Here is a 23,524-nt window from a genome sequence, read left to right as displayed (position 1 = left end):
TGATCACCTATTAGCAACTCATGGTCATCGGGCTATCAGATTGCCACCCTACATGTGTGAATTGAATTTTATAGAGCTCGCTTGGGCAAAACTTAAACGTCTAGTGCGAGAAAATAACACCACCGGTGAATTGTCTCTCCAATCATTGCAAATTCAAACCACACACGCTATGAATTATATTACCTGCAGTGACTGGGAGGGCTACTGCCAACACGTACAGAACACGGAAGACAACTATTGCAAGAAAGACCACTTAATGGACGATATTCAAGACGAATTTTTCATCATCATTGGGAAAGACAGTGAATATAGTGATACCGGTGAGGGTAGTGAAAACAGTGCCGAAAACAGTGATGGTTACTGTTCTACATCCTGTGAAAGTAACTACAGTGTTTTGGTAAGTCCATTGTGAGTTTCCTGACATGTGCAACACATTTTGTACGTTTGAAACAGCATTATATTTGAAATATATCTCTATCAGCGTAACTGAATCGTATTTAATTCGTTGGTATTGTTTATTTATAGCATTTGTAATGCTACACTTTCAGCCTTATTATTATTATTATTATTATTATTTTACCATTCATGTTATTACATTTTTAATTGCACTACCATATTTTCGATAACAATTAAATTGGGTTTTAAGAACATTATTATATAGTATTGACAAAATGTTAGTGCGTTGTAATATATGTTATTAGGATATTTGATTGTTAACAGCATATATATATATATATATATATATATATATATATATATATATATATATATATATATATATAATTTGAAGCATAAGAGACAGCAATGCCTAAGACACTTTGTATTGCATAGCTATACAAAGACTGTAGGAACATTTCAGCTGCGCAGTAATGCAGTACCGTGATGGATGTTTTGTTTACATTTCGATGTGACATAAATGTTTAGTATTTTAAATTATGTTTAATTTTCGATGTGTTGTTTTTTTTACTGAAACAAATTAGTACCTTGTCTTGAAAGTTGTTGGAAAGTCAATGATTATGGTCACATGGTACAGGTGTATATCAACATTTACTGTGAAACATTTATAAATATATTCATGTAACGGAATATATGACCACGCCGTTACTACTATCGTCCTCGCTACAGATGATCGTACCCTCTGATCCGAGGACTAGAGTGACCGAGTGCCACCATTCCTGGCGCGGACAAATGTTTTCATGTAAGAGAATATACGGCCACGCCGCTACTGCTGTCGCCCGTCGCTGCGGGTGGTCGTGCCCTCCCATTAGCCCGAGGACTAGGGAGCTCGAGTGCCACAATTCCTGGCGCGGACAGTAAGCTACATTTTCCACTTGCGAAAAATTCCAGGACTGATCCCACAAGGAACTGAATCCAGATCACCTTGACCCAAGGAAGCAACTCGAGTATCTGTTTAGCCAATGGCATTCTGTTGATAGATCCCTTGAACACTGATAGCTATCACATTTAATAAATTGTCTAGGTTTACACAAAGTAAAACCATGTTAGTTTAATTTATCCTTTACCCCATTGAAGAAAGGTTACCAAAATAAAACCGATTATTAAATTATCATATCATACCTTGAAAGTATTCCATTCTTCCATGATGAGGTCCATAAAGGAAACTGCCTCACAAGCAATCGCAAGGCATGACAAAATTAATATAAATATTTTCATACTGAAGATTCTTGGATATTTTCAGCTCCTGCACACGTACCAACACAACATGCAAAGTAATTGAAGAGATTATGAAATTACCGTAATTATAAAAAGATATAACCTACTACGCAGTAAGCTGACGCAAGAGTTTAGGGTAGTTTCAAAGTCAAGTCCGAACAACTACACGTTATTGAACCTAAAAACAATACATTGCAATAGTGTTTGAAGTTATATTATGTCTATTTGTAACAGTCTTTGTACAAAGACACAGTGATGTTATTAATTACTGACACAAATAAATGATCTAAATGTAGTCACTTTCTATACAAAAAATATATAATTCACCCCTATAAAAAACTATAAAGCGTTTTATTTCTATCAGTATTTATGGGAATAATACAACAATACACCAACTACGTTAAGAAGCCCAACTTACACTGTCCTTGGTCAAGCACAACGTGATGAATAGAGCACAACTGACACAAAGGAAATAAAAACCAAACCTGCTGTTGCGCTACTATCCGGTCGTTTGATAAGGTCGTATATTAGGAGGAGGGGGGGGGGAGGTTGGAAGGGTGGGGGATCCCGGAAACATTAGTCACTTGTACAGTCATGAGATGATAAGAAAATTTACGACACACCTATTGTCAAATGAAGAATGCGTGCATATAATAGTAGTGTAGTATGAAAAATAAGTTCGAAGCATATTTTTCAAGCTCAATGTAAACATAGTTTTCAAAAAGCAGTTTAAGTGTAATTACTAAACTTATAGTTTCTAATACTTCACTTCAATAAAAAAAAACATAGGATATTTTACTAAATTAACGCATGGTTGCGGCCGTACTTATTCACATATGCCTCTTATTCATAGTTCGGAATTAGAGAATTCGTAAAGAGACTGTTGGTAACATTGATGTATGAGTATCGTTCTGCCTGTGGTTCTGCTTTGTTTTGCTGAGGAGGAAAAATGGCAGATGAGCAATTTGGTATTTCTAGAAATGAAAGGCGCGTAATAGAAGCAGCTGCTCAACGTAGAGCTGCGTTGCGTCAAGAATATTGGAAATTAATTTCCGATCCTCACAGGCATGCTACGGGACAAGGTGGCACTGTGGTAAGAAACTATCTTTAAATTGCGGTACTCGGTTACCTTCCCATGTTTTAATTTTTTTTTTTTTTTACCTTTTAATCTATGGGATCAGCTGATAAACAGTATGGGACGTTTAATACATATGTGATGCTATTTTATTACAGTTAAAATGAAATACGATACAGTAAACATTTGACACAAATAATACACATAAAAATTTGTTATTGGGCTTGAGCCTGGTCGGAAGGATGTTTCATTACAAACTTCATGTAATCTCTTACAGAATTGTCCTTTCATCTGCCTCCAAGCTTTCACGCCCTTTTAATAAAGATTTTTCGTATTAGTGTAGTTGACCCAACCTACCTAACTTTTCAGCAATTTTTGACTACACATTTACCCCTTCCGCTCATTAAGAAATGTTTTCTAAACCCTTTAAAGCTTCTACTGATGGTCTTTCCTCCACTTGCAAATTCCTCATCTACAGCTTGCCCTCATCCTCTCCTGATCCTGACGAAACTGAACATACCAAACTATCTGCCTCTTCTGCAGTGTACACCAACCAATGTCTGCATCATAACAGATAGTTTGTGCATACCTTTTCTTTACCCAACCCTCTCATCCACTTTACCCTTCATTAATGTTGCTTCCGAACAAAATTATTTAAGCTGGGAATAACAGTATTTCACAACTGCAAAGCACCATTTTTGAAAAAAGCAGCCCAGATACTGGTTTAAAAGTTAGAAGTTATAACTAAACGTGGTAATTCTTGAACCGAGAGGCTTTCCTGTAAAAAAAATTAACAAACTTTTTTAATACTTTTAATGTGTGTGATTGTCTTGCAAAAATATTTTTGTGGATTATCAGATGATTCTGAAATAATATACCTATATTGAGAGGGCGATGAAGTCCAAGAAATTTTGGGATAAAAAACAAAGAAAAATGATAAAATATTGAAATGAAAATTAATAAAATTTCTGTAAGTTTTAATATTGATTTAAATACTCTACTCAGTTTTTAGTTTGCTAAACCTCACAATTGTCCTTAACTAGATAATGAGTTTTACAGAATCCAGATGGAATAAAAATGCACAAATTTAGTGTAATATTATGGGGGTAAAAAGGCAGACAAGTGATGATGATTCAGAGTACTTATGGGTTTATATTACATTAAGTACATATCTGTTAAAATATTTGTGGCAGAACAACAAATGCAAGATAGGTATCTAGTTAAAATTTTAGAAATAGCCTTTAAGGCTTTTGCAGTCATCAGGGAAATTATTTATCCTGTGAATATTATTAAGGTTGTAAAATTTGCCCATTATACAGGATAATTATAAAGTCAGTGAAACATTTAAAAAAATTGGTACCGTGAAATGGCTAAGAATTATGTAACAAATTATATACCACATGAAAGAAAAACTCTCAAAGTTTTTTTTTCTACTTGTTATAAATGTTCTATGTGTCCACCTTGCATCACACGACACATCTAATCGATAGTCCAATTCTGCCCATACCTGACCCAGAATATTAGGAGTGATGGTAAGAGCAGCTGCTACGATGCTGTCTCTCAATTCGTCAAGGTTCTGTGATAGAGATGGAACATAAACACTATCCTTGATGTATCCCCACAAGAAAAAATCGCAAGGTTTCAAGTCCGGTGATCGTGGTGGCCACGGGAGTAGCACACGGTCAGCGGCTGCCCCACGGCCCATCCAGCGATGTGGCAACGTCTCATTCAGATAATCTCGTACCACATTGTGGTAATGAGGTGGAGCACCATCTTGTTGGAAGATGAAGTCCCTGCTATCAGCTTCAAGTTGTGGCATAAGCCACAATTGCAGCATGTCGAGGTAGGTGATACCAGTGACAGTTCTCTTAGCAAAGAAGAAGGGGCCATAAACTGTCTTGTTTGACATGGCACAGAACACGTTAACTTTTGGCGAATCTCGGACTTGTTCTAGAGTTGCATGTGAATTCTCTGTCCCCCATATGCGTGTGTTGTGTCGGTTGACTCTTCCTGATAGATGAAACGTGGCTTTGTCACTGAAGATTAATTTGCCTGCAAAGTCATCGTCTTCAAGACGGTTCTGCATGGCAATGCAGAACTGCAGTCAGAGCAGTTTGTCATCGTGGCTGATGGCTTGCAGAAGCTGCAATTTGTACGGCTTCACTCTTAATCGCTTACGAAGAATTTTCCACACTGTTGGTTGAGGGATGTTCAATTTTTCACTAGCTCGATAAGTTGACTTCTTGGGACTCCGCACCATCATGTCCCGAACACAATCCACTGTCTGTTGTGACACGCCTGGCCGACCCTACCGTTTTGCGTCGCACAAACAGACGTCTTCCTTGAATTTCTTGTACCACTTCATTATGCTATTGTAAACTGGTGGTGTTTTGTTAAACTCTCTGCCTGGTTCGCAGCCATTTTCAGCAACTACATGCACTAGCGCCCCTGTCAGTTGTTTTTTAAAATAGCTTTTTGGTGCTACATTCAAAAAAACTTTGAGAGTTGTTCTTTCACGTGATATATAATTTGTTACGTTATTCTTTTCCATTTAGCTGTACCGATTTTATGAAATGTTTCACGGACTTTATAATTAACCTGTATTTTAAAGAAAACTCTCAGTTTTGTAAATATTGTGATAAAAATGTGCTCAAAAATGATTACTTCCTTAAATTTAATTAAATATTAACAAAAAACTAAAGTTAGATTATTTATAAAAACTGTAGGTACACTGATTTTATTTTGCACACATCATATATTTGGTATCTTAAACAATACTCTGGACATAAATGTTTAAATCAGGGGCGTAACAACTAAATTTCCAAAGGGGAGCAATATACCTTTTTATAAAGAATCATCGATCCCCCCTATTGAAGCGGGGGGTCCGGGGGTCCTCCCCCACGACAATTTGTATTTCAAGGTGGAAAATGGTGGTATTTAAGCATCTAAAAATTGATTACACAGCACTTTCTTTGCCCCCGTTTGCCCCCACTTCAAGGTTTCAGAGGGGAGGCAAAATACCCTTGCCCCCCTCCCCCTCCCTTATGTTGTGCCCCTGGTTTGAATAACGTACAGGGTTCTAAATGATTAAAGCAGTTGCTGCATAATTGTAAATTTTTAATTTTGTCACAATTCTTCATGCATGATTCAAACTTTACACAGTTAGCTCTGAAAACCTGTCTGTAGCAAAGCATGAAACCAAGTTGTCCATGATAGTTCTTAGATATTATGTGATGTAAAATGGCTCCAAAATATGCCTTGAAAAAGTAAATGGTCCAGGGCCCTGCAAAGTCTACAGCCATCATTGGCTCTAAGTGCAAGACTCTGAACTAGTGCTATGGGGATAGCCAGAATTTGTGGAAGAGGTGGGCCAAAGGAAGTTATAAGAATATATTTTTGATAAGTCTTTTTTGGTGTGGAAAGGGGATAAGTGGGGGAAGGGGTTCTTCCCCCCGAAAAGATTTTAAAAGTATGATTCTTTAAAACAATAACTAAGTACTTTTTCAAAAACACATACACACACACACATACATATATATACAGTGTTGTTAAGTAACGAATTACAAGTAATCGGATTACTTGTAACAATTACTTTTCAAGTAATTTATACTTGTAACGAATTACATTTAAAAAATGTAATTCGTACTTGTAATCGGAATACATAACATTAATTGTAATCGATACATTAAGGTAATCGATACTTTATATTTACTTGCCGTTACTTTTATTCTAGGAACATTTAATGAATACAATTAAGAACAAGAAGATCATACACTTTTGTATTAGTAAAGTTTATAATTTTACGCTTGTAGTGCTACGATCGTATGCACAACATCTATGATCAAAAATGAAGAGCCAAAGTGACTTGCAGTGTCTCCAACATTACCCTATCCTGAAATCTGCATTTTTAAAATTCAACACATCGCTGCCGTCAAGTGCTCCCGTTGAGCGTCTTTTTAGTGTTGGTAAAGATGTTTTTGCCATCAAGAGATGGAATATATCTGATGAGAACTTTAAAATGCAATTGTTTTGTAAGGTAAATTCCAAAATTTAAAGAGTGTTACTTTTATTACAGGTACTTAGCTACTTGTATGAAGTCTTTTGATGTTATTCAAGCAAGTTTGTCCTCAAATAATTATTATTCATTTAATTAAAGATAATAAATTTAATCATTACATGAAATCATTTTTTTTAAAAAGCATATATGTATGTACGTGTGTTTATTAATGTAACAAAGTGTAAAAAAATTGAATCGTAGGTCAGTTTTAAAATGGTAGCGGAAAGTAATTGTAATTGTAATTGTAATTTTACTGATTACTTCTATGTAAAGTAATTTTTACTTGTAATTAGTTACATTATCACCACAGTAATTGTAATTGAGCCCAATTACTTTTTCAGAGTACTGTATATATACCCTTCTAGTTAAAATACCATTCTTTACCTAATACAGTACATCTCTAAATGATATGTTTCCTTCAATATTTCTTAAGTAAGCTCTGTTGTGTCTTTTCGTTGATGGTCCAGTTTTCTGCTCCTACAAGTCTACCTGTCTGCTGTGACCATGCATGTGTGCAGTTTGCAAGGAGTCATTAATTTCAACATTGTACTTACCATATGCGTACCCAGGGGGGGTGTTTTGGGGGTTCAACCCCCCCCCCCTACCGAAATAAGGCAAGAAAATTATGAACACTCATGGCATTCGAGCTCAATTTCTAAACACAGAGCAACGAGAGAAATAACGTCACCAAGCAGCCCAATTGGTAAGTAAACGTAAACAAATTTGAATATCAGTGGTTGGTTCATGATAGGTCAGTCTAAATTCTCAAATCGTGGTGATTGTTCTATGGAATAATCAGTTCAACTCTACTTTGATTATGTTTTAGATTTGCTTAGTAGAATTGGGCATTGAGTAACAGTAGTGATTGCGACCTAATTTCATACAAAACTCTATAAAACTATTAAAACGTGGGTGGATGGGGGGGGGGGTGGATGGGACGTTTTTTGGTCGTTTTGTCAAGTCAGGTACTTTCATTTAAATACTGTACATCTGTACGTATAACACGAAGAAGAAAGTTTGATTATAGCAAGGTGTGTAATTTTAAACGACTGTTACAAACATTGAAAAGCTGAAATGTAAATTTCTCGCCTCAAATGAAAGGGACCTTGTTGAGTGCAACGTGATGTGAAGTTGTGTTTGAGTAAGTAGCTTAATGGCCTCAACTCAATGTGTAGGTGTTTTTAGCGAATATTGTAATAAAACAATATAATTTAATATATATTATACTAGCTGCCCGACCCAACTTCGCACTGCTATACTAATGGGGAAAAAATGAGATTAAATAACACATTTACAGTACCTAATGATAAATGAAATAAAATTCAATTAATTTCGACAAAAATTTATTACAAATCTTTGTAATGTACCGGAGAGAAAACTAGTAGCACCGATGGTTTCCCGATTCTCGAGCACGCAACGTACAACTGATGTACCCGTACTTCGCTACGGCAGTCTACAGGCAGAACACTTGCGCCGCTCATTATACATGCCCCTCCTTGTGGGTACGCCACTGCCGCACCTCGAATGGAAAAAAAAAATCAAAGCAATGCTTGTTGCCATGGAGACGCAGAAGGCATAAACAATGCAAGATCCCGCTGTCCCACTGTTGCCTGGGCTTAACCACCCTTGGGAGTTTATTTTCGGAAAACGTCATCTTGCATAACATGAGGAACATTACTGTCAAGTTCATGTTTAGGATATAAAATTGAAAAAAAAGGGCAATTTTTGATTTATAGTCCCCGTAAAATTTCAACGGTGATGAGGACTGCACTAACAGTGAATTAGTTGTTGCCATAGAGACGAATAAAGCATCAACAAAGCAACAGCCGTTGCCATGGTGATTTTCTACCAAAAACAGGAATATTTTTATATTTTACACCCCCAAAACTCCCTTCGGAAAATCATATCTTAGTGAGCGTCTACATACAACTATGCTAAGTTTCAATCAGATGAAAGATTTCAAGTCAATCGTAATGAGTCAGTAAAATATATTTTTAAATTTAAATAATTTTACATAAAATAACAATTAAATCTATACAGAAATATGCCTCGAATTGAAAAAAGAAATCGATCTAAGCGATGCCCGTTGCCATGAAGACACAGAAGGCATAAACAATGCAAAATCCAGTTGTCATGGAGATGGAGTACCCACTGTTGCCAGGTCTTAACCACCCTTCGTGCGAAATTTCATTAAAATCAATGCAGTAGTATCGGAAATTATCCCGGACAAACATCGTGACACGAGATTTTTATATATAAAGATTTAATTCTGTTTTGCTACACTTGAATTGTAAAGCATGAATTACAACAGCCCGTCGCATCCGTCCGTCATCCGTTCGTCCGTCAGCCGCCAAGCGATATACAACTTCACTTCACTGCTTGGATTTTGGCCTTGAGCGGTATCCGTTTAGCCAGAAATATCAATTTCATTATTCTTTTTCATCATCTTTTATCGCAAGTGTATATTTTGAATAAGTCTCAATTTTACTCCTATGCCTTACCCGGGACTCGAACCCAGAACCTCTCCCACCATCAGCCGGTGTGCATCCGACTACGCTACGGAGGTCGGCTGGCGATTTACAACACTCCGCTCGTCCGTCATAATATTTCTCCATGTCAATGCTGACAACTGTTGAGAAAACTTAACAATTTGGGGGGGGGGGAAATTATCATATATAATTATATTACTTAAACAATTATGTAAAGTAAGTACTTGAAACTCGTTAAACTCAGAGTTTTTTTTTTCGGTATGTTTTTTCACATTTCCAGAGTTACCATACGTAATTATAATACTTCCGTGACTTAGACCATTTTTGTTTCAAAATAGAGCTTTCGAAATGTGTCTAACGTAAGCTAAGAAATGATTTTGGAATCAGCTAAACAATTAAACAAACTTTAATACAATTTAATATAATATTTTATTTTATACGCAAACACCTAGAAGACATTAGGAGGTTATAGTTTCATCCGTTCACCCGTCAAAAGTATAAAGTTACCAAGCTTTAGACGGACGAGTGGATGACATTTTTCAGTCCATCTTATTGGGTGCAGGTCACTTAATTGACAGACGGATGACGGCCTTAGTTGCTAACACCCTTACAATCAAATTATACAGCAATTATTCTGTCGTCATGCCGTAAACTTATTAGGAATAAGTTTGTAAAGTGCGTACGTAAATTCGTTAAGTTAACTAATTATTTATTTATATATATATATATATATATATATATATATATATCTGTTTGGGGGGTTTTGTAGGTATTTTAATATTGTAATGTGAACTTACTTAAGTTTATTGAAAGAAAAATTACGTACAAATTACATATCAACAATAGTCCAGGTTAAAAAATGAAATTTGAGACTATCCTATTTATTTACTCAAGAAATAATTAATTTTTGGTGTTTATGCAGTTTTTCTAAAAATCTGGAAGAACACCCCCGAAAAAAATTCTTGGGTACGCCTATGGTACTTGCCTTTCATAACATTAAATTTTCGTGATTTTCATGCCCAAGAGTGGTATCAGAGTTTCTTTGTATTAACGTGTGAGACGAGTCTTGCTCCTTCGTGATTGTGGATAAATTAGTAAAGAGGAAGGAGAAACCGTCTTCATTTCTGTTGTCAATTTAAACCAGGTTTAATCAATGTGTGCAGCAGTGCACAGACGCATTAGTCGTTCTCGGAGCACTAACAAGTGTCATGAGAATTCCGATTATCATATTATCTTCGTATGATGATACTGCTTTCCCATACCAGAAGTAATTTTCCGTTTCACCCATAATAAGTAGCCAAAATAATATGCATCTTCTAAGTAGATGTAATTTTTAGTCTACAAAGTGCCTGAAAGCCCACTACAGTGTATGGGTAGTATTTTACAGTTATAACAGCAATCGTCGACGAGAAATACCGCCCTTTGTACAAGCAAAGTAAGGTGCAAATATTATTGGTAAAATAGGATATATTCATTAGTTTATTCGAAATAGTCATTTAATGTAGCATATTTCAGCATAGAATAGGACATCTGGTAACCTTTATGTTTTACAGTCGCGTATGAAATAGTTAAGTTTTCTTTCCAGAGTCGATGGCTGATATAGAAATTGTTTTTGTGTTGGTAAGTATTTATTTTGTGGAGCGAGGTGGCGCAGTGGACTCGCATTCTGGAGGTCATTGGTTGGAATCCCTGTCCGCCTTCCTGGTTTCCCGTAATCACTCCAGGGATCTGAACTGTGTTTTTGCGTTTATACGTTTGTTGTTACCTCGTTTTTGACATGACAAGCCCAAGTTCAAGAAGAAGCAGAAGAATTAAAAATCACTCCAAGCAAATTCTGGGACGGTTCCTTTCAAAACATGGTCGATTCTTTGTTCCGTTGTGTTTTCGTCTTTAATGGCTTCGCTGTCGACGATACTTAAAAAAAAAAAAAAAAAAAAAAGATGCCATATGAGTAGTATGATGTTGAATCACCGGCGACATGGATGAATGAGTATGTCTGTGACAGATGCGTCGGCGCCTCTGTTGACTCAGGCGTGCGGGAGTGCAGACTGGTCAACCGTGAGTAATGAACTTTGCCTCCGCAGGAAGACTGGACTCTCTGTCATCAGTGATGATAACGGTCTATTGGCCCGGTCGGGGGGGGGGGGGGGGAATTCCAGCGCAAGCAACAGCAGAAGATAAGCGCGGGCTATCTCGGCCGCACCAGATCACGTGCGCGCGACATTGCTTGCCTATTCACCTTTAGACTCTTTATCGGGAATACTGCGTGTCTGCTCTGCGAGCGTTACGCATTGCTTCTCTCCTGATAACGCATAGTTTCTTGCCCGGCGACAGCCCTTTTTATACTAATTTACCTTGGTTGATCGTGCTTTCTGTAAACAACATGGACGTTAATGGGAAAATGAATAATTAAATGGTCATTAGCATTTAATTTAAAGTGCTGGTTATTATCTTTCAGTTTTTATTCAGTTTTAATGATTTCATTTTATAAAAATGTTATTACTTTACATAATGGCGATTTCACCGAAATTTTATCGTCAGTATTTATGAATCTAACTCGGGTGTTATAACGACAACAAAACGTTGCTAAACGTTGCTATTGGACAAAAGTTGAAATAACAAACCATGCTCTACGGTAAATACAATTAAAAAATGTATCGTGTAAAACAATTCCTGTTCAATTAATATATTAATTAAAATCACAGTAAAATATACTTAATTTAATGTATCTATTTTTAAATACAGTGTAAACTCTATATAACGACACTTAACGGAATGAACATTTTTCGGCGTTATAGAGAGTGGTCGTTAAATTGAGAGAAATAAAATACATCATTTTACTATTCTGTAATAATATGTATTTACTAATATAGTACACATTTTCACACGAACATTAATATTTATACAAATAACACTTATTGCGTATAGTCTGTTATCTTCGTCTGATGTTTTTTGCTGCTCCAATATTTTAATTGTATTTTCTTATGTTTCTTATTTTAATTTTTTTTTCTTTCAATATTGTTGACACGGTAGAGCGGCTAAATCCAAAGCGTCTTCCAGCATCACTGATCTTTTCTCCCGCCTCTATTGAGCGTATTAATAAAACTTTTTCGTCATTACACAAATATTTTCGTTTACTCGCCATGTTTCCAGTTCGAAAGTCTGTAAGCATCTGTGATAATGATAATGTGTAACAACTTGACAAAAGTCTAGTGACCGAGGTAAACATGTGCAAGTTAATCATAGAAAAACAAAAGACAAAATTTCTTAGAATCTCCGGTAAGTCAATCGTAGTAAACACGTGCTAGATAATACAACAAAAAAAAACAGCAAACAGAATAATGTATACAGCTGCAGTTCTTATCAACTTCTGCAACTTAGAAAGTACTACTTAATGATTTATAATGCTGTATTGTTGTCGTGACGTTGTTGAGCGTGACGCTATATAGAGTGTATTATTGTATAGAAAACAAGGTAAGCCAACCAAAGTCCAGCAATTTCGACGTTTTAAGAAGTTTGTCGTTAAATCGAGTGACATTATAAAGAATTTACACTGTATTTATAGTTAACTGTTAAAATATATTGTTACGATTTACCGCGGGTTCGTAAAGGATAGCCCAATTAAAAATTTTTATTACACAGTTTTATTGATGGCCACTACTTATATCACTTACAATTAATCTTATAAAATTGCCAAATAATCAATTGCACTTAAAAATGTTGATTCACCAGTCACTCGTTTCTTACAATCCACACACCTCGCTGGGCCGCACCTCTGGCGCAACTCTCGCCGCAGCACCCTTCGTGGGTCTCCGCCGCGGGACTCTGTCGCCGCACTCCGCCGCCGCCGACGCACTTGCCTTCACCGAGATCCCACTCGACGCCTCGCTTGGAACTTCGCTTGGAACTCCGCCGCGCCCGCGACACTATAATCCGGAACTGAACTGTTCGCCCTGGAACCTTCGTCCAAGGACTTCGCCACTCTGCCGCACCCGCGGCACTATCGCCCCGGAAGCTCCGCCGCGGTAAGGCTCCCGCCTGAACTCTCTCTCTCTGAACCCCTCTCACTCACTGCCGGCGTCCTCGGGCATATATATAGGCCCCGGCGCAATTCCAGAACACACGAGAGCTGCGGGGGCCAGTCGCGTCATTCCGCGCCGTCCCGACGGCAGAAATCTCTCGAAAACATGTGTCGGCGGCTCGCGTAACTTCGCAGCTATCCGGTGTCAGTTGTGTGTCAAAGGCAGGGCGCCGCGCGGGGAGTGGCGGGAAGGAGGGGCTAAAGCGACAAACCTTGTTATCTTCCAGGCGCGCGCGGTGCATCTCATGTTGCGGCAGTCGCCAGCCAGCTCTGCACCTGCACGTGTCCCGGCCTTCTTTACGTTCGTAACAATATTTAAATTCGGCGAGAGTGTCATAATTGACGGACATCGTGCGACAAAGGCTCAGCTCCATACAATTTATGCGTGCGTTTGTGTGCAAAACTTAAGCATGTTTGCGCAAATTTAGGTAATAATGATTAGAGAACAGCGTGCGATGTAAAAATAGGTTTTTATAACACCCGGCCCTACCATCTTATTATTTTTTTTTTTTCAAATAATATTAAGCCAAAGCATGTAATAAACTTCCGTATTGCATTTTACGGCTTGACTTGACACATGACCTAGCTTTTAGAACTTTTTTATTGTCAACATTCCTAGTTTGGGATAAGTGATTGACAGTTGTTTCCTCTCACGTAAGGAAACTGTTATTTTCTTTGGGCTGTTCAGACTATAAACCGCGTAGTAAATAGTAGGATGAAACAAAGTATACAAGCCTGAGAAGATTTTATTTATGCCATTTAATGCCATATATTTATATTATAGAGAAATTAAGAAAAAAGTTCAAGATAACGGGGTTTGATTTTCCTTATAGGGTGTAGGGTGTTGTTTTTTTTTTTAGGGGTTGTCGCATTTCTTAAACATGTTTTTGGATTTGGCCCCTATCCATGGTTTTCGTTAAATAATGTTAATTTAACGTGGTATACATATCAATTAACTCACTTGCTTGATTCCATACGTTCGCTGAAGTAGGCTCTACCTCGTCTTCGTTTGCATCCCATACTATTGCTTACTTTCATATTGTGTTTTAAAAAATTTGGTAAAATAAGTGCTATAGTTGAATTTCCGCGTAATATACAAATACAGTATTCTCTATAACTACTGTTTGCAGCAAGGAATAGGTACTAAATTACATTTGTTATACCCTGAAACACTTTTTTTTCCCCACTGTCTCTTGAGTGCTCACAGCACCATTCATCAAACGTGTAATTTTGTGAAGTGGCTTATTTCTTGTGTGTGTGTGTGTGTGTGTGTGTGTGTGTGTGTGTATGTGTATATATAATGTCTTGCATTTATCAGCTCAGTAAATCATTTCGTCGAACTTGTGTTATTCGCTGGGAACTTACGGGCATAAAAAGTATTCTGCACGTTCACTCTCTCGGGTCGTGTGTCGGGCCTAGTAAATGCTTTATTTCGGGAATGCCAACTGATAAAGCAGTATTCGATCTTTGTTCAGTCGTGCAGCTGTGGCCTCAAGGTGCCTGGACCGGAGCCGATGTGTTGTCGGACAGGTTTATTCTAGCGCCACGACTTGTGGCGTCGGTGTTTCCGCCTGCCTTTCGCCTTCACGCACTTGTATTTCAAGACCGCCCGAGTGAGCGCATACAACTCAGTGAATTTACATATTAGCATTGGTGTATGGTTCCTTATTTAAATGCAACTTTTTTCTTCATTAAACTTATAATGAACATCAGTGGCGGATACAGGAATTAGGAATTTGTATTTTAAAATAACTTTCAAGACCGCCCGAGTGAGCGCATACAACTCAGTGAATTTACATATTAGCATTGGTGTATTATTCCTTATTTAAATGCAACTTTTTTCTTCATTAAACTTATAATGAACATCAGTGGCGGATACAGGAATTAGGAATTTGTATTTTAAAATAACTTGTCGACAACGAGGGCGTGAACTATTATAATATAATTCTCAACATGCATCACTTCCCGTTTAGTTTGTAGTACCAGTTGTTGCATCACTCAAAATAACATACCGCCTTCACCGAAATCTCGCCAATTTCTTCAGAAGGGGATATATCGTCCCTCACCCCACCCCTCTTTTTTTAAATCATTTTGCCATTGGTCCACATACAAATGAATCAGTATCTTCAAAATTATTTACAAGCATACTAAAATAAATTTTCCTGTGTAATTTTTGCCTCGTATTAAAAGTGATACCGTCTGCATTTCTTTCTTCTTCCAACTGTGAAGTTCTGTACCTTCTTTTTTCCTCTTGTTATTGTGTATATTGCATAGAACGAGCTGCCCTTTCGCTTCAACTTCCGCCACTTGGTTTTACGTTGCACCAAACCTTTTCGATCTGCCGCAACAAAAATTCACGTTCGCTTGTTCATTTCATACCGTATTGTCAAATTTTCACTGCATGTATCGGTCCAAAATGCTTGGTGAACATGGAAACTTTAGATAATCTCGGACTGATGAAAATATTAGGGAATTATTGACTCTTGAAAAAAGAACAGCTAAGGGGAAGACCTGAATAAATTGTGTTTTATTGCTATTTTCAACTGCTCAAAAACCTTAGTAGGCATTGCATTTTATTTTGGTTATTGTAACTTATAGCTAAAGATAGATATTGAAATTTTATTCCACATAGTAAAAGTATGTATGTACAAAAACTGTCTGAAAATACAATTTAAGTTTTTTTAATAATTTTAAATTGTCTGAACTTCTTTAATTTTTGGTTTTAGTTTTGACATGCCTTGGAGACGCCATATTAAGTAGGTAGAACATTCAGCCTGGAAACTACGATACAGGCCGGAATGTGAAAGCACGATAGTTAGAATGTTAGCTGGTTGTGTCGTCGTTCGCTTTTTTTTTCTATTTTTTTTTTTAATAGAATAAATCTTAATTCGCAAATGGGAAACGATTTGGTAGTCGCCGCGCTCGAACATCGTCGCCCTCGTCATTGCAACAGAAAGACAACGGCGACATCTGGCGAGGGGCGTATCCGCGGGCTGGCTGGGCTGGCTGTAGGCGGGAGTCGGCCCGGAGCGATCGCGTTGCGTGTTATCAGCACTGGCTTCCAAACATGTTGGTTAGCCTTTGTTCCGCGTGACCGTGCTATCTCTTCCGCCCAGGAAAACAGAATGACGAATTTATACATTGTAAAAAGAAAGATCTAGGACATATAAATAAGAAATATTTTTTTTTTTTTTAAGAAATGTATCGTGAAAATATTCAAGCAACAGATCACAGTAATAATAATCACAGAACTGAAACATAAGTTGCTCCCCTCTAGTTCACTGAATGAAAACCAAGTAGATTTAAGATAAATTATATTCAAGAATTACAAAAATGAAGATAAAGAACTGGCAATTAAAAAAATCTAGAATGCCCTCAACATGGTCCATATGTAGGAGGTGACAATTCAAGGAATTCTAACTGGATTGGAATAATCTGTTTCTCTTCCGCCCAGCTGCAAAACGTCGTGGACAAGTGGTGATAGAATAGAAAGTGACCCGAACTGCTAAAAGCTGGTGTATTTCAAGTTAAAAACTGGTATACTTATATAAAAGCTTGAATAATATAAAATGTGTTTTCGATATATATACGTAGTGCAAGGGCTTGGGGGGGGGGGTGACCAGAAGTATGAAATACCCACCTTAGTCTAGTTATGAGATCCATACTAAGTTATTGTTACATATCAGTCTGATAAATAATTAAAATAATCCAAATTTTGATTAAGAAATCATTGTATCCAGTACATTTTTGGGGGTAGAGTGGAGAGCAGTGCCCCTCTGGATCTGCCTCTGACTTAGTATGATGTTATGCTGAAGAAAACAACAGCCAAAGATGCGGTTTCAATTGGTGTTTACTCGCCTCCAATAAAATCAGTGACTGTAGTCGATGAGTTGATAACCTCGCTCGAAGAGTAGAGGCCGCTCGCTCTTGGTGAACCACCAATATACAGAACGTCACTACACAGACCAGCTGGCAACCATCCCCTCGGCTACCTTGGTCGTTACTCGCCTCTGTAGTTTGGCAGCAACAGTAGACTCGCGGCCTCTCATTACTCGTAAGCCGCGACTGAGTTAACCATCACTCAAAAAACTCGCAGGTATCTGTCACCTCACTCTGTCAATAATGAACCAACTCCAAATGCCCATGCACTATTCTCCATAAAATATAGTTACTAGTCTTTGGCTCCTATAGCAGTTCTTTCATTATATGTCAATCCCAGGGTCAATGTTGCCCTCACCGTCACCCCAACCATGTCATCACACACCGTTAACGCCAAAACTTGCTCTTGACACCAAAAACCAACTCCTAACTCTATGTGAGTTTACTCGCCTACACACTCCAGGAGTATAACTTGCTACACAACGCTAATCTCATCGAAACATCACTCACTACTAATGATTCATTTTAAGTCCCAATTTCAGCATAAAATTTCGCAGGGCTTACAAATTTCCAAGTCGAGACCCCTCTAGCACAGTGGCAACGGTGTGATGACGTCGTGACGATGGCGTAAGGCAGCGACACAATGAGATGGCGGCAGGTTGGAGCATGACAGCGGTCTCCGACGGCATCTGCTGCTGGTAGCTGGCTGGCTCTGGGCTGAATCTGTAGACTATTTGCGAACGGCCTTGGCAATACTTGGCTTCCACTTTTGCCAACATGGCGGTCAAATTGTCGAGAACGTTCGAAGCCCTGCTGGATAGAACTGAGCAGGAACATTTATTTACATACCAGACTGTATATAATCATAAAAAAATAATAAATCTTTAATAAACTTACTTAGAAAGTGGGGAGTACAGTTGTCTGGATTGCTACAAACATTTTGATCATGAGTTTATGAAAAATACTTTATGGAGTGGAAATCACAATCCAAACACACAAAAATCAAAACTTGTTTAAATTAGAAAATGTATATGATATTTCCTAGTAGATATTTTCTAGTGCTACTTTCATTAATAGGATGAATTACATGTTTTTTTGTAACGGCAAGTTTCAATTAGAAAAAAAAATGTGTTACAGTTGTATTTCAAAACCCATGGGTCAGAAAAGCAAAGAATGCTGCGTTATATAATATAAAATGGTTGACTTGAGAGTTTCTAAGGGGTGAGGGGGTGCCTTGGCTAGCAGCCACAGTGAAAAGAGAAGCAGATGAAAGTGGAAGGAACCCAGCAACAAACTCAACTTCAACTCTCTCCCTTTCACCACCTTAACATTCAGAAGTGTTATCCTATCTTATGTATTGTGCACAGGCATGCTGACAAACATCCACCCCCCCCCCTCCCATTTAAAATGTTCAGGAAGCCATAAAACAAACAAGAAGAGCTGACTTAAAGGGCATAAGTGACACATTTTAGAGGCAAATGGGCAGATCGTATAGTTTTTCAACTAAGAGGAGCTTCAGGAGGCAGTAATTAACAGCGGTCTAAAGTTGTTTAAGTGATGCAGTTGTGATGCAGAACATGTAGTTTTTCAGTTAAGCTGTTCCTATCGCTGTTAATACAAGTATGTGATTATAATGCAACCCCAACTTTTAGTTTTTGCAGTTTTGGTAAAAATCATTATGTTAAATATGGTAATAATTCTGTTCATACACCTTATGAGTATTTTACAGAACTAGTAACATGTGTGTAATTCGTGATACATTTCATGTCATATGTGTCTGCCTAGCATTAGTGTTTGTGTATGCATGTAGTTATATCTTTCCAATCTTTTGATTTCAGTTTGACACAGGACTCCAGAGGTTCACAGCCCTGCGTGCCACACAGTACGATCACTTCAAACCAACTCCCAAGTCAGCTTTCATGGGCATGCTTATTGTGGTTCCCATCATTTTGTATGCATGGATATTAAAGTCACACAGAGTAAGTACAGTATATGAGTACTACTAAAACTTATCATTGTGCATTTAGAAAGTGTACTTACTATGTTTGTCAATGCTGTCGTGGTGTTTAGGATATCGTTGGGTTATTCTGTTTTGTTGTTTTGTTCAAGGTCATTTTTGTCTTTATTTACTGTCCTTGTTGCTACTGTCTTGTCATTGTTAGCCCACTGTCTGTGCTGTTATAATTTTTGGACATTGCCTGGTTCTGGCTTGTTTTCTGTGTGTTTGCAAATTTATTTATCTTTCTTGTCTGTTATAGAGGTTTCTTATGACATGCAGTGTAATCAACAATGGTGTGTATGCAAAACTACATCTTGAACATCTTTATTTTTTTTACTGTACCAACTTTTTTTTATTAACTAAAAACATGCATAGCTACATTTTTTTAAGAGCAAAAATTTCTGTTTAAAAATGACTAAAGCACTCAAAATATCTGCTGGTTATTTGTCTGCCAAATAAATTTAATACAAATTGCCACTAATTAAATAGAAGTTCTTTATAAATTCAGTACAGTACATCAACTCAATCTGTGTAAGATACAAGTAAAATTTTGTTGGTAATCTAAAATTATCAATTTTATTGTATTATATGGTATTTCAACTATGCTGGTGCATTGATGTCGCATCTTGTGCGACAAATTCAGGGTGTCAAAAAACCAAAGGACTGGTCATGATAAGGTTACGAAATTAACAGCAAGGGGGCTGGAAGTCACTAAACTTTAATTTCCAGCAGCCTTTTACTAACTTGAATTTTTTTTTTATGCCTCACTTCAGTTTATAGTCGCACATTAAATATAAATAGTGACAGACCGTCCACTTAAATCATGTAAAAGTTACCTGTGAAAACATTTTAGCTTTCTAACATGAAAATCAGCACTTTTATGCAAATTGTAGATCTGTTTGTATTATGTTTAAGTAGCTAATGCCTGGCATATGTTGCAATGGTTCAATCGAATGTTTTGTTATTTGTTTGAAGTAGGTACACACATACAAAGCATCTCTCTATCGCTCTCTGATTTTATCTTTCTCTCTATGTATATTTCTATATATCTCTCTAAACTGCTATCTACACATATATACACCTCTCTATCATCTTTATATTTCTTTATATATATATATATATGTGTGTGTGTGTGTGTGTGTGTGTAAATCAATGTGTGTATGTATGTTTCCTGTGGACACAAAACGGCTGGACCAATTTTGATGAAATTTTCAGGGAATATTCAGATTAGCCCAGCGGGTGATCCTGTGACTTTTGTAGTGATCAGATCAACAGATTTTTTTTTTGGCAATTTTGTGTAATATTTTCAATACAAATTAATACATAATTAGTTTGTTTTTTTAGATTTTTAACATTCACAATTAAAAGTGATATCGGGGTTTGATAATTTTGTTTTATTTAAATTAAAATTAAAAATTAAGTTATTTCCAGAAGAGAATGGAATGTGATATCAATGCTTACAACAAAGTCATGCATCGTGTAACAAACGGAAATGGCAGACTTTATTCCTCAATGCACCAGGAGGAATAGGCAAAACATTCCTTATCAGTTTGATATTGGCATCAGTTCGAATGCAGAATTGGATTGCACTCGCAGTGGCATCATTGGGAATTGCATCAATGCTATTGGACAGCAGATGCACTGCACACTTAGCACTCAGCTTCCATTAAATTAGAACCAGACAGAAACACCAACTTTCAATGTCAGCAAAAACTCGGGTATGGCCACAATCCTTAAAAATTGCAAAATTATTATTTGGTTTGAATGCACAATGGCCCATAAGGAATCATTCGAATTGCTTGACTGGACTCTGCCTGATTTTCAAGGAAACAACCAACCAATTGGAGGTGTTCTTATTCTTCTTGCTGGTGATTTCCGCCAAACTTTGCCTGTTATTTCGCGATCAATTTCTGCAGATGAGCTGAACGCGTGCTTGAAATCATCATATCTTTGGAACAGAGTCGAGACAATCACGCTATCAACGAACATGCGTGTGCATTTTCTGCAAGACCCGTCTTCCCGAAATACCTCAAAACAACTATTGAACATCGGAAATGGCAAAATTCCAATTGATCACGCCACAAATGAGATTTTGTTCCCACCGAACTTCTGTAAAATGCTACTGAATATTCAAACAGTAGTCTACAAGGTATTCCTAAGTCTATCTACAAAAATCTGGTTTGGCTGTGTGATCGTGCAATTTTGGCACCAAAAATTGATGAGGTCAACAAGCAAATTCAATTGGAACTGCCCGGCTAAACAGTAAAAAACAAATCGATCGACTCAGTAATGGATGCAGAACAAGCCGCCAATTATCCGACTGAATTTTTGAATTCATTGGAACCACCCATAATGCCACCGCACGTATTAGCATTGAAGGTTGGATCACCGGTGATGCTTATTCGCAACTTAAACGCACCAAAGTTTTATAATGGAACCAGATTGACCATCAAAAAATTGTCACCAAATTTAATCTAGTTAACAATCATTGGTGGCAAATTCAAAGGCCAAGATGTACTGATTCCACGCATACTGATGATTTCCAACGATTTACATTTCAAATTCAAGCGGCTCCAGTTCCCTTTGCAACTTTCCTTTGCTGTTACCATCAACAAAGCACAAGGCCAGTCGTTGACTATTGCTGGCTTAAATTTTGGAAAGTTCATGTTTTTGACACTGCCAAAATTGTATGTGGCTTGCTCCCGAGTTGGCACACCAAAAATTTAAATGTTTTTGCTCCAAATAAAAAAAATAATTTATATCCGCTGGCCTTAAGATGAATTAATTAAAGATTAATAAAAGAAATATAATTTTCCATTTCCTTAAATACATTGTTAATTTTTTTCCCCTAGGGTGTAGCAAGGCACTGTACCTATAGATAAAAACTAAAACTTCATCACATGACCGCCCCCAGCCATCCACCAGAAGTCATCTGGTTATAGATAATTAGTGCTACCCGTGTGAAGCCGGGGCGGACGCTAGTATGTATGTATGTATGGACGGAGGGGCGGACGGAGGGACGGAGGGAGGGAGGGAAGGACGGAGGGAAGGATGGAGGGACGGAGGGAGGGAGGGAAGGATGGAGAGATGCATGCATGCATGCATGCCTGCGTGTGTGTGGTTTTTTATGTATGTGTGTATGTGTATGTGTGTGTGTGTGTGTGTGTATATATATATATATATATATATATATATATATATATATATATATATATATTATGTCGTCCTGCCGATGTTGATGCGTGGTTGGGTGGTGTCTGAGGGCGCCAACTAACCTTTAACAGGGGTGGTTGCTGTGCGCTAGTACACAGCACGAGACTCCGTCTCTCGGTGGTCGTGACGTCGCCACGTGGCAGGCAGGAGTGGTTGGACCACACACACGACTAACTTGTCACGTTCTCGGTACGCACACGAACACCGATCGCCGAACTCCGCGAGTCGCACACGACTGCTCGCGCCGAGGGGTGAAGGCCAACTGGCGCGTACTGGCAGGTCCCGTTAGGGCTCGAGTCGATCTCCGCGACAATCGACCTCCACCCGTTCGAGACACTACCACCGACCACACACGCCGACCGGTGAGGCACCGAGGTGGCATAACGACCTGTGCGAGCCACGGGAGCACCTGGGACGACGTCAATAAATATATATATAAATTAAGATATTAAAAATATATTATTTTTTTTCCTCTCTATATTATCTTACTTTTTACCAGTTACGGGTGTGACATAGGTGTATAAAACCATTTGCGCATTTGAATGCATTGTTATGTCAAAATTTCAAGCAGTCTGTGGAGAACTTTCTGAGATTTAAGTTTTTGAACGAAAAAACATTTACATTTTTATTTTCATATAGATTTTACTTATTGTACTTAAAATGACCATGTGATACAAAAAATGTTATAAGACAGTTTTATTAGGTCCAAGGCTGCCTATGATATTTGGGAGTAATAATTGTATTTAGTTGTTTTAATGTTTTAAGTATGGATATTGTGATATGATTGTATGTAAATATTTCCTCCATCTATTTGTGTTTCTCATTTTAATAGTTTGTGAACTGTTGCATATATTTTTTTTATTAGAAGTATTTTTTTATTGTTTCAGGACAGCTGGGAAAAGAAGTACCGCACAGGGGAAGTGGCTTACAAGGACAGGCGCTTCAAGTTTGTGTGATGTTAAGATTGTAAATTGGTTGAATTTTCTTTGCATACCATGTACAGTAGTTGAATTGACATTGTAAAGGCAGTATATTATTAAAAACTGTTATTGTGGAA

The 23,524-nt window shown here is 37.5% G+C and overlaps 2 protein-coding genes across 2 annotated transcripts in view; one reads left to right on the top strand and one right to left on the bottom strand.

Annotated features, from left to right (window-relative positions):
* LOC134541908 (cathepsin L-like) overlaps positions 1–2,380 on the bottom strand; it is a 24,339-nt gene extending 21,959 nt beyond the window's left edge. Inside the window, exons 1-2 of the mRNA XM_063385651.1 lie at positions 2,093–2,380; positions 1,579–1,702 (exon numbers count right to left, since the gene is read on the bottom strand). Coding sequence (XP_063241721.1) covers positions 1,579–1,674 — 96 coding nt within the window. The 5' untranslated portion in view covers positions 1,675–1,702; positions 2,093–2,380. The remainder of the gene's footprint in view (positions 1–1,578; positions 1,703–2,092) is intronic.
* LOC134541910 (uncharacterized) lies at positions 2,265–23,524 on the top strand. Its single transcript, XM_063385653.1, has 3 exons — positions 2,265–2,767; positions 19,094–19,234; positions 23,355–23,524. Exons 1-3 carry the CDS (start codon positions 2,624–2,626, stop codon positions 23,421–23,423), a joined length of 354 nt encoding a protein of 117 aa, XP_063241723.1. The 5' UTR covers positions 2,265–2,623; the 3' UTR covers positions 23,424–23,524.

This window comes from Bacillus rossius, assembly GCF_032445375.1.
Source record: "Bacillus rossius redtenbacheri isolate Brsri chromosome 4 unlocalized genomic scaffold, Brsri_v3 Brsri_v3_scf4_2, whole genome shotgun sequence".
NCBI classification, from domain to species: Eukaryota; Metazoa; Arthropoda; class Insecta; order Phasmatodea; family Bacillidae; genus Bacillus; species Bacillus rossius.
The sequence above is the reverse complement of the archived record's forward strand: the minus strand, read 5'-3'. Positions and strand labels throughout refer to the sequence as shown.

What these genes read in the sequence shown, in the direction of transcription:
- LOC134541910 (XM_063385653.1), top strand. Translation starts at nt 2,624, where the DNA reads ATGGCAGATGAGCAATTTGGTATTTCTAGAAATGAAAGGCGCGTAATA. An exon ending in CGGGACAAGGTGGCACTGTG is followed by an intron (nt 2,768 to 19,093) that starts GTAAGAAACTAT and finishes TTTTGATTTCAG; the next exon opens with TTTGACACAGGACTCCAGAG. An exon ending in GGATATTAAAGTCACACAGA is followed by an intron (nt 19,235 to 23,354) that starts GTAAGTACAGTA and finishes TTATTGTTTCAG; the next exon opens with GACAGCTGGGAAAAGAAGTA.